General features: G+C 37.8%; 1 protein-coding gene across 4 annotated transcripts in view; it reads right to left on the bottom strand.

The window, feature by feature from the left end:
• Window positions 1–636: 636 nt before the first annotated feature.
• The window catches only part of lovit (loss of visual transmission), a 232,637-nt gene continuing 220,807 nt past the window's right edge, over window positions 637–12,466 (bottom strand). For all 4 annotated transcript variants that reach the window (XM_070112985.1, XM_036377036.2, XM_036377032.2 and 1 more), the window contains one exon: window positions 637–970. In XM_070112985.1, the coding sequence (XP_069969086.1) occupies window positions 937–970 (34 nt within the window). In that variant the 3' untranslated portion in view covers window positions 637–936. The remainder of the gene's footprint in view (window positions 971–12,466) is intronic.

The following is a 12,466-nucleotide window of genomic DNA, read 5'->3' as shown; positions in this document are numbered from 1 at the left end:
ATAGTATACCTAAAAAATACGTGTTAGTTTTTTGGGGTAAATATGTGAACTATCATCATCATCATTAGCTCCACAACCCGGTGCGGGTCTTCGCTTACTGCAATTTAGTTGTTCAATTATGTTTGTCCCTTCCTTAAGTTCGCCAACATTGTAATTTCAGCGCTTCAACGTCCTCGTCCACACAAATTTGAGTCGATTTAAAAAATATTGTACCTTTAGTGTTTACATCCGAGTATCTTATCACCTCTTCAAGTGCAAGATTGAATAGTAGGCATGAAAGCCCTACCTTGAAAATTTATTTTGATTGTACGAAAAAAGGGTTTCTCTAAACATATAAACATACATACATATATGTATGTATATATGAGAACACAAAAATTTTTGTATTGACAATTGACTGGGTCAATCTTCTGAACCAATAATATTTTTTCACTAATAGAATAATATTTTTGGGGGATCCAATAAAAAAAAAACATTTTTGGAAAATCCTAGACTAGTGCTACCTCTTGAGTATCATTCTCTAGTTACAGAGAGCTGCGGGAAGGTACTAACTATTGCTTTGAATTAACACTTCGTATATTATAAAAAAAATTAAACTATGTTCGGTACAGTAGCAAAAGTAAACGACACATGCAATAATTTAAAATGCGATTATTTATTCACCGACTTATAATGAACAATTTTTCGTCATCATGAGAATATGTGCAGAATAGGACATTGGTTCTTGGGGTTATAGCCTTTATAAATCTAAATACATAATTTTAGTGGCAGCTATTGCTCCACAAAAGCTTAAAAAACTGGCCATGCCAACTACGGCAGTCGTTGTTCCAGATAACCGTACTATAGTACCCATGCAAATGGAGAGAATAAACTGCGCAAGAAATACCATGCTGCTAACAACGGCAATATCTGTGCCCAACCCACGAGCATTGGAGCTTAAATGAGGTGTACCAGTTCCGTCAAGTTCAAACTGAAATAAAAGAGGTAAGCAACAAATATATATTAACAATAATATTCGAAAGTTACAAATTTAAAAGAAACTAAATATTTTACACCCTACCTAATACATAGAGTTCAGCGAACTTTCGGAGTTTGAGACAGTTCTGTAAACTGTATTTCTATAGTTCACATTTACCCTGGTAAGTTTGGAGCTGCTGTAGAGTTTTAAAATTTCAGATTTTTTTAAGAAGTCAGTATATTTGTTGAAACCACTACCTTCTGGTGGTATCAAAAATAGGTATACTTATATATGTACATTACTATGGTGCTGTTACTACAAAATAATAGGTTGATAAAATAAAAAAGCAACTTCACTTCACAATTATATATATTGAATTTCTTTAGCCTATAAAAATAATAAGTCATTTGAATGATTCGAAACCAAAAGAGGTGCGATTGTTAACTAGTACTAGACTAGATGTTTACATATGCTAACCAGAAGCAATTTTTGCAATATGCACAGATTGGAAATGATATAAGGGGATTAAAGCTTAGCAAGAATAAAATTGTGAAGGAAAATATATATATTTGCTAACTAAATACAAAACTTTTAGAAGTTATGCACAAATTTTAATGTTTTCCATTTTAATTTCCTAAAACCGTCAGCACATTTGCACCTGGAAAATTTTGTATTCGCTGCATTAAAATGGCAACACTTCAAGCTGTTAAGCTGTATTATTTCTGTGCTGTGAATTTTTGTGCGATTTGTCAGTTCTAAAAAGTTCAATTAATTTTTTGTTTAGTGATTTAACTGTGCATCTTCAAGAAACATAAGGATAAGTGATCTTATCATTATTTTGGTGCATTAACTTTAAATAATACAATCGATTGCACTCATCGTTTAAATGCGTTTATTGCTAGCACAAAAAATTAAAATGGATTTTTCGGCGGTATCCGCTTTGTTTATTAGAATCAAAAAAAATATATATATATAAAGGCTGAAGATTTCACTCAAGGTACTCGGGCGAGAAGTTGCTGCGACCGGCGCACGTCATTGCGGCTCGAAATGCGCATGAAAAAAGGAAGGCCTCTGGTCCTGTGCTAGTCCCTTTTGAGTGTTGGGTTGTGTGAAGTTGTGGTATGATGTGATGTGTATGTGTGGGTAGTCTGAGTGGTGTGATATTGATTGAGGCAGTGCCCGTGAGCTTGGGCAACCTGCTGACGTTGGAGGGGCTGCATACCTCGAAAAATGCTGCAGTGTTGCAGCTGGTGTGTGCGTCGATACAGCGGACATCGGCTGCGTTGAGGTACCGTTGCTGGTGCTGATGAAGGTGGTAGTGGTCGCGGGCCACTACGGGAGCGGTTGCAGGAACTATTGCCGCTGCGGTTCGTGGTGCTGGAGTTGCCCCACTGCCCGGCACATTGATGGCGGACCTCACAGCTGGCATTGGTGTTGTGGCCATATCTACATCCATTTTTATCGGAAGAAGTTAGAATGGTTACATTTGTGGCATGTAAATTTATGCCGAATGTGCCACTGTATGTGGCAGGAATGGATCGTCAACTTGATCGATCATTGCCGTTAGAATGGTTACATTTACAACGGTTTTGTCATTTGCGGGTTTATCGGTTTGTTATATGATTAATTAATTTGCGTTGCGGTAATATCGACGGATTGTTCGTTATTTGCGGTTTTGTCATTAGATGCGGTTGGCAGAAAACATAATTTCACGAGCGGTCTTGTTTGCGTTCCGTTTTGAGTACGGAGATCAACCACTCGTATATGACCGTCGGAACCGTAATATAGTTTTTCTATGCGGCCAAGCCGCCATTATGTGGGGGGTAGACAATCATCGTGTATGATGACACAGTCTCCAAGCTTTGGTGCCTTTTCTGGAGTTTTCCATCGGTACCTTTTATGCAGGTCCTTGATGTACTCTTCCTTCCATCGGCGGCTGAAATCATGATGGAGAATTTTGATTCTTTCCCATCGATTTAATAAGAATAGCGAACCCACGCCTGGCTCAGATATGGCTAGAATTGGTGCTTCTTTGAGAAAATGCCCTGGAGTTAGGGCTGTGAAGTTGGAGGGATCTTGCGAGAGTGAATTAATAAGGGAGTGATTTCCAGCTACTTTCTTGAAATAAGATTTGAAGCTTTTTACAGCTGATTCCCATAAATCACCCATATGAGGAGCGCTTGGGGGGATAAACTGCCAATTAATGCCTTGGGGAGCATACTTCTGAACAATTTCAGGTGATACTTGTTTATCCAGAAACTGTTTTTCAGTGGCTCTTTGGGCTCCAATGAAGGTTTTGCCGTTATCGCTCATTAGTTTTGAGGGGAAGCCGCGTCGTCCGACGAAGCGAGCAAATGCCGCGAGAAAACACTCCTTAGTCAGATTCGTACATAGCTCGAGGTGCACTGCTTTTGTTGTAAAACAGACAAAGACAGCCACATAGCCTTTCATTATGGTGGGCGACCTTAGCATGGACGCCTTTATTTGAAAAGGCCCAGCAAAATCGACACCTGTGACTGTGAAAGGCAGAGCGAAGTTGCAGCGTTCCGGTGGAAGTGCTGCCATAATCTGCGTTTGCAACTTCTGCTTATGCAGAGTGCAGATCTTGCACATGAAAATGCATTTTTTATTTGGGGTTTAAATCGGGGAATATACCTAGAAGTCTTTGCGGACTATATGTTGCATTAGGCGATGTTCTGCGTGGAGCATAAGAAAGTGGATATAATTGAGGAGTAAAGTGGCAAGTCGAGATTTCTCTGGTATGATTAGAGGGTGGCGTTCGTTATACGTGAGGCTTGAATTGGCAAGCCGACCATTCGCACGAAGCAGACCTTTCGTGTCTAGGACTGGGTTAAGAACTTAGAGTGAATTCCTTTTGTCAATGGGTTTTGATTCTCTTAGTAGTGTTATATCGCGGCTGAAGTAGCGCGCTTCAGTATATGCGATAAGAGCGACCTTTGCTTTCTGCAATTCTAGGTGTGTCATATATCGCATTGGGGGTACTCTGAGGGACTTCCTTTAACTTTAATTCTAAGTCGCTCTATGAACTTTAACATATAGGCGATTACTCTGAGAGCTCGGAGAACGATGAAAATCGCTCAAGGATGTCAGTATCCTCCACTGCTGTGTGAAAGGAGTCGATTTTTCGACTTTCTGAGCCAAGTGGCTGATCCTACTAGGTCAAGGATTTGAGACCGTCGATTGGAAATATACGTCTTCCATGCATGTGGTGGTTTTTATAACCATGCTAATACAATTTCGGAATCGGACCATAGAGATAATTTATATTGTGCTATGTTTAAATGCGTTTGTACGATGGATACTAGTTTGGCTAGTAATAGCGCTCCACATAGTTCAAGTCGTGGTAGACTTATTGTTTTTAAAGGAGCCACTTTTGCCTCTGCTACTAATAAGTGGTTTGTGGTCGCAGTGTCGCTTTGTGTGCGACCATATATTCTTGTAGTTGCGCAATATGCCTTTTCAGAAGCGTCACAGAAGCCGTGTAGTTCGACTTTGTGCTCTGGGGCATAATTTGCCAATCGTTGAATTTGTATCTGTAAGATATCATTCAGATTGCTTGCAAACTGGGACCACTTTTCTTAACGAAGTGGTTTTACTTGTTCGTCCCAGTCGGATCTAATTAGCCATAATTCTTGTATCAAGATTTTCGCTTGTACCATAATTGGCGAAAGCCATCCTGCGCAGTCGAAAAGTTTTGCCACAGAGGATTAAATTTGGCGTTTTGTTTTGGCGGATAATGCTGATATGGACTCTGTAGTGTATGAAAACTGGTCAGATATCGCATTCCATTGGATCCCCAGAGTTTTTGTTGTACTTTCCTTTTCGAATTTAAGGAAATTAGTGTCCAACAGATTTTCTTTAGGTATGTCCTTTAAGATATTAGGGTGGTTCGCCGTTATCTTTTTTAACGGAAACCCTGCGGTTTTGAGGGCTTGTGTCACTTGTGCTAGTGACTCGTATGCTTGTGAAAGACTGTGACTTCCAGACAGAATATCGTCTACATACGTTTGAGTTTTTAACACTTCGGTTGCTAGAGGAAATTCTGACTTTGTGTTTTCTGCCAATTCGTGGAGTGTTCGAATGGCTAAATATGGAGCACAGTTGACGCCAAAGGTAACTGTTTTTAGTTTATAGAGATTTTCAGAAAATGATTCGCTCAACATCTTGGTCGTCTTTATGTAAGACTATTTGTCTATACATTTGTTCGACGTCTCAGTTGAATACGTATTTGAATGTATGCCAATTTAAAATGAGGAGCATTAGATCTGGTTACAGTGTGGGTCCCGTAAATAGAATATCATTTAGGGAATTTCCTGAGCTAGTGGATCTTGAGGCATTGAAAACCACTCTGACTTTTGTTGTTTTTTTATTTGGCTTTACTACTGCGTGATGATGCAAGTGAAATGAGTAATACTTGCCATTTATGATTTTTTCGCCTGCGCTTACTTCCTCCATGTGGTCTTAACGGAGGTATTCTTGTAGCACGCCATCGTATTGTGGCTTAAGCTCACCTTTTTATACTCTCGCAACCTGTTGCTACAGAGTATAATAGTTTTGTTCACCTAACGGTTGTTTGTATTACCTAAAACTAATCGAGTTAGATATAGGGTTATGTATATATAAATGATCAGGATGAGGAGACGAGTTGAAATCCGGGTGACTGTCTGTCCGTCCGCCCGTCTGTCCGTCCGTGCAAGCTCTAACTTTAGTAAAAATTGAGATATCTTTATGAAACTTAGTAGACATGTTTCTTGGTATCGTGAGACGGCTGGTATTGCAGATGGGCGTAATCGGACCACTGCCACGCCCACAAAACGCTATTAATTAAAAACAAATAAATTGCCATAACTAAGCTTCGCAATAAGATACAAGACTGTTATTTGGTACACAGGATCACATTAGGGAGGGGCATCTGCAGTTAAAATTTTTTTTAAAAAGTGGGCGTGGTCCCGCCTCTAATAGGTTTAATGTGCGTATCTCCTAAACCGCTAATGCTATAATAACAAAATTCACTGGAAGAAAATGTTTTAGCACTTCTATTGACGGTGTGAAAACAGTTGAAATCGGGTGGCAACTCCGCCCACTCCCCATATAACGGTACTGGTAAAAACTACTAAAAGCCCGATAAACCAAGCACTAAAGACGCCAGAGACATTAAATTTTATCTCTGGGATGGTATGAGATGACTTTATAGGAACCGCGTTCAAAATTAGACAGTGGGCGTGGCACAGCCCACTTTTAGGTGAAAACCCATATCTCGAGATCTGCTTAAAAGATTTCAACAAAATTCGGTAAATAACGTTATTTTCATATTTGTATGTTATAGTGCGAAAATGGGCGAAATCGGATTACAACCACGCCTACTTCCCATATAACACCATTTTAAATTCCATCTGATTCTTTCACTTTCCACTATGCAAATCAGGCAACAATGACTGTATCGGGGTAAAACTTTGCGTGAATAATACGTTTAAAGTATGCCAACTTGTGACCAAAAATTATCTAAATCGAACCAAAACTGTTCAAGCCCCTAAGTACTAAATATGTGGACCCCAGTGCCTATAGTTGACCTTCTACCGAAAATATCAGTCTATCTACAAAGAAATCTCAAACGAGTATACTATTTGACTTTGCGAGAGTATAAAATGTTCGGTTACATCCGAACTTAGCCCTTCCTTACTTGTTGATATTATCACTTATTAATAAATACATGTGCGCGCACTGCTCTATACGTAAGTATGTATGTACAAATATAGGCATATATGATCTTGCAAAATAAATAATGCATACACAAATCTATATACATATAAGCGTACAAATGATAGTATGTCATATGGCAGCCAAATTGACAAATTCTAAATTTGTAGTAAATCACACAACAACAACATTTTCATTCATGAACGCTGGCGCTCATGCAATAAGCTAAGTCGTTTCATTTATAAAAGCAAACGCCTTACCCATCTCCCCGAGCATGCGTTTACCTACAAGTTTCTTTTCGCGACGATGGCAAAAGCTAGAAATCATAAATTGAACAACTTTTTGGTGTTCCCTCTAGAAGGGAAAAGTGACAAACCTGCAAGCCCACAAAACACAGGAAAAAGTGACAAAAGTGGCAACAAAGCTTTTGTCGTTTTAAAATGTTTTACAATTCTAAAATATTTTTCCGTGACTCGCAAAAATCTGCGTCAATATGTATGCAGGTTTATAAACAATTTAAATATATGTACATATTTACAATGAATTGTAAGCAAAGATGTTAGAGCGGCAGGGGAAGCGGTGACAATCGGCGAGCGTTCTTTATTTTTCGGCACATTTCGGATTTTCTACCAACAACACAATGTTGTGACGCTTTGTCGTCGCGTCAGTCCTTTGACAGATTTGCTCTTGATATAAAAGCAAAAACCGTAAGCTTCGATCATTGGTTGACCGTGTCAACGGAGATTTCACATGAAGTAATGAGTGTTCATATCTACATACATATGTTGTTTGTAGACAAATATTTTTCTTTTATATTTCTTTATGTGCATGTGAGGTGAACTCCTTGATAAAATCTTACAAATTGTTCGCTGTCGAGCCTGCACCTTCTCGTTCTTCTAAGTTCTCTGGACATACTATTATCCTGAAGGGATTCTCTCCGAATTTCAGTTATATATCTCACACATTGACCGATATTTTCGGTAAAAAGTCAACTATAGACTCATGGGTTCACACATTCGGTACCTAGGAATTTGAACAGTTTTGTTTGGATTTGGAGAATTATTGGTCAAAAGGTGGCACATTTCAAAGGCGCCATTCGGGCTAAGTTTTATGCCGATACATTAATTGGTGCTTTATTTGTATACTGGAATGCGAAAGAATAAGTTGGAATTTAAAATTATATTATATGGGAAGTAGGCCTCGTTGTGGTACCTTCATTTTCACACTTAGGAATATTAGAATATTATGTACCGGTTTGGTCTGAACCAATTGTCGAATTTTGACTCCGATTTTGACTTATCACAGTTTTAGTAAATTTTTAACACATTGTTATACGTGGTGTGACAGACGGACGGACGGACAGACGGACGGACGGACAGACAGTCACCCGGATTTCAACTCGTCTCTTCATCCTGATCATTTATATATATATAACCCTATATCTAACTCGATTAATTTTAGGTGATACAAACAACCGTTAGGTGAACAAAACTATTATACTCTGTAGCAACAGGTTGCGAGAGTATAAAAAAACACATTACGCACAAACAATCCGTGCATACTTATGTACAAATTGTATTGATCTCTTCAACGAGCTCTCAATTTCACGAGCACATAAATATATACTTACAAGTCCGTGTATTAGGGTGTACCTAAATACATCAACATAAAGGCATAAAATGTATTATTGAATTAAAAGTGGGATTTTTAATAATTAAATTAATTAAAGCAATATATTCAAAATAAAACCACAACAAAATCATATTGCTAGTAAATACAGTTTACACTGAGCAAATTTTAATAAATTTTGGCAAATATTTTAACATACAAAAAAAAATTATGAATGTGGATAAAATTCAAATTACACCTGCAGAAGCTACACGCGCAAGACAGGTTACCACAAAGCAAACAAAAGGCAAAAATATTTGTGCCACCAAATTCAATTCTGAGAGTGACAGACTAACACGATACTGCACTCGATTTTCATCTTCACCGATTCAAGACATCTCTGAATCGTTATTGGAAATAAAAAAAAAAAATATCGACAATTTTTGGACTCGTCTCCAAACGGCTCATGACGCCATAGTAGATCATGACAATTACGCACTATACGAAAACTGCTTAGACCAGTACGAAGCTACAAAAGCTATGATCTCCGATCAACTAAAGCTAATAAAAGCAATTGCATCTACTCCACATCAGCGAGTAGAGCTGCCACAAGTACAAAATCAAGAGGCAAGTTCAGGCATCCATCTCGAGGTGCCCGCATGTGATACAGAAATATTTTATGGAGGTTATGAAGAATGGCCGTCCTTCCGGGACATGTTCACTGCGGTATACATCAACCATCCAAAATTATCAAAAGCGCAAAAATTGTATCACCTCCGATACAAAACAAAAGGTCAAGCAGACATAATAGTCAAACAGTTCGCACTTAAGGACGACAATTTCAATTTGGCTTGGGAAGCTCTAACAGCATGATATGAAAATGAAAGAATATTGGTCGATAACCAAGTAACGACACTAATAAACTTGCCTAAAATTAAAAAAGAAACAAGTGAAGAATTTGTTAGACTACAATCCACTGTTTCTAATTGTTTGTCGGTTCTATCGACACAAAATATTCCCACAGACTGCTGGGACCCTATTCTGGTAAATATATGCACCGCAGCATTACCAGAAAAATCGTTACTTTTATGAGAGCAATCGCTCTCATCACGAAAGAAATGCTCCACGTGGCAGCAAATGAAAGCCTTTCTAACTACCTAGTACGAAATCGCTGAAAGGGTAGATAAAAAACTAGTTAAAACAAAAATTGTTCAACACGACCTAAAAAGAAGCTTCAATAGACCCCAAGCTAGTAGCAAAAATAAATTAAACAGAAGCTTTTACAAAACGCAATCGTTCACATCCGAACAGAATAAGCATACGTCATGCGAACTATGCACAAGAGGGCATAAACTACAATCTTGCGAGATATTTAAAAAATTAAAAATTCACGAAAGAAACAATTTTATAAGAACAAAAAGATTATGTACAAATTGCTTGTCACATACGCATACTCATAAAAATTGTAAAAGCAAATTCAATCGCATCTACTGTCGAAAAAGACATCACACAATGCTTCACTACAGCACATTTCCCAGCTCACCCCAAAAGAGTGCATATATTAGTATAAAAAGAATCACGGGTTTAGTTTCAACTACAAATCCCGAAAACCACAATACCGATAATTGCCTAATGATACCATGTTGCTCAAAGGCACAAAACACTCAAACGCTACACAGCGAAATACAAAATAGGGCATTACTACCCACAGCAGTCATCTCCATCGAACACCGAGGAGAACTGTTTAAACTTGGGCCTTAATAGACCAAGGATCCCAACGATCTTTCATAGCGTCTAGGGCACAAAATAGGCTACAACTGCCAACAAAACAAGCCAACTTTGAAATCACGGGAATGGGCGGAAGAGTAGTCCAAAACTCAAATAAAATCTGCCCCATTACCCTAATTTCCCCCCAAGCGGATAAGAGAATTAAAGCAGAAGCTATAGTCTTACCGCAGCTAACAAATATGCTTCCAAGCTATCATACAAATAGCAAGCATTGGCAAAAGGTTTCACACCTGAAGCTAGCAGATCCCAACTGCAATACCCCCGCTCAAATAGATATAATAGTAGGCAGCGACCTTATACCGGAAATAATGCTTGAAGGTGTTGAAAAAATTTCAAAGACCCTTCTAGCCCAAAATAGTATATTCGGTTGGATTCTAAGTGGACTAGTTACTGAGTTACCAGTTTCCACATCAACAACTCAAGTTGACGAAAATTCAAAAGAATACCTTAATTCACAATTAAGGAAATTTGAGGAGTTAGAAAAATGGCCCCTCATATCAATTACAACCCCAAAGGATCAGGCTTCTGCTAATAATGATACAAAAATCCTGCTTCAAAAATCTTGAGTTATGTGGCGCGCTACTACTTGCCAAAATCGCACTTAACATAACATATAACAAAATTGTCCAAAGATTGTCGAAAAATCGACACCTCTCTTACTATAGTGCCTGATAGTTGGCAACATTTTCATAATGTATAAAACTTCAAAAATAAAGTTAAGGGATCACCATATTTACAATGTGATACAGTGACGCACCCAGACTTACAAAAAGTAAAGGTCGCACTTATCGCAACTATCTAAGCGCTCATCAAACGGGTAGTTTATGGGAAACACTTGTAAAAGTTGTAAACCTCACTTCAAAAAGCGAGCGCAAGATCCCTCTTCAAAGGTTTCAAAGGAGCACCCATTCTGGCCATATCTGAGCCAGGCGTGGAGTCGCTAACCGTAATAAACCGATGGTAAAGAAGTTTTAAACAAACAATACAGATAATAAAATTTTAAAAGAAACAACCGCAATACAATAAGTATGAAAAGCACATACAAACTCAAAACCCGCAAAATTAAGTTACATATCTTTTGCACGCACAGCAAAATGCATACCGAATATGCCTTCTGCCCATACAGGTAAATATGGATATAACTCTATCACCATGTATGCCGCGCCCTCGGCTACTCAACCAGCAGTACGCCGAAATACATGCAATATAAGCATATACGTGTAATACTAGGCAAAATATTCGCCTAGGGGGCCCAGGATGTTTAAATGAGTTTAAACTCCCTCCTACACGTGCACCACTCTACTCGGGAAAAACTGACACACCCTAATGAAACACACCACACCTGTGAACACTCAAGGAATTTCACCCTACACAACGACACCACCGCACTCTGCCTCTGAGAACAACATGCACGAACACACCTAAGAAAAAAGGACGGGATCATCGCAAAACGGAAATTCGATTTTTGGACAGCTGCTACAGCAATCCTATATATTGGTTTTCGCTATACGAACCTGGGCGCTACCTTTTTTGACGCATTTTCAATTCGTTATATAAACTAATTTGTGCTTTTATTCATTGTGTATACAACATATTGTATAGAAGTGAAATAAATTGCTTACGCCCCATATGCGGGCATATTGATTAAAAAGTATTTGCGAGCGTTTCTCTGAAATAAAGCAAGTGTTAATTTTAGATAAATAGTGTGTGCTCCCCAATATCTTGGGTACAACTTTATTCACGTATAATATTATTTTTTATCTCCCCCCATGTAATTATTATAATATATTTTGTTTAGGCCCGATTATTCTCGATACAATGCCAAATATTTAGTCGACAAATAAACCAGTTTCTTTAAAAAGTTTTACTCTTTTAACAACCACGGTTATGTACTACTTTTTGAAACAATGATTTTTGGAACATAGTTTTAAAATAAATTTATAATTATTTTTTTGAAATGTGAGATGCAAAATGGAGAATGAGATATTCAACTTTTAAATTTAACTTTTGCATAGTTAAACCGAGTACAAAAATTAGATTTTCGATGACTGTATATGATAGTGGTTAGTTATTTTCAAAGCAGAATTACACGAATTCTCTGGCAGAACTGAACGATCGCAGTGAATTACGGAAAACTTTGAAGCGATATGAACGTACACTAAATGTAATAAATTACCGAATTTGTTCGGAATTAAATTAATTTGGTTTAGACTCAACTTGGACATTTTTTCTAAAAACTTATTAAAGTATAACCGAGTGCAAATCGGTATCATAAATAGATGGTAAATTTAAATCCCTAGAACGATTTTGGGATCTGAATTATTTGTTTTCGAGTTAATATATATAGATGTAAATGTAATTTTATGAACCGATTATTACTAAAATTGGTTAAGT

The sequence above is a fragment of the Bactrocera oleae genome, chromosome 2 (genome assembly GCF_042242935.1).
Source record: "Bactrocera oleae isolate idBacOlea1 chromosome 2, idBacOlea1, whole genome shotgun sequence".
Taxonomy (NCBI): Eukaryota; Metazoa; Arthropoda; class Insecta; order Diptera; family Tephritidae; genus Bactrocera; species Bactrocera oleae.
This window is presented reverse-complemented; position numbering and strand designations above follow the sequence as displayed.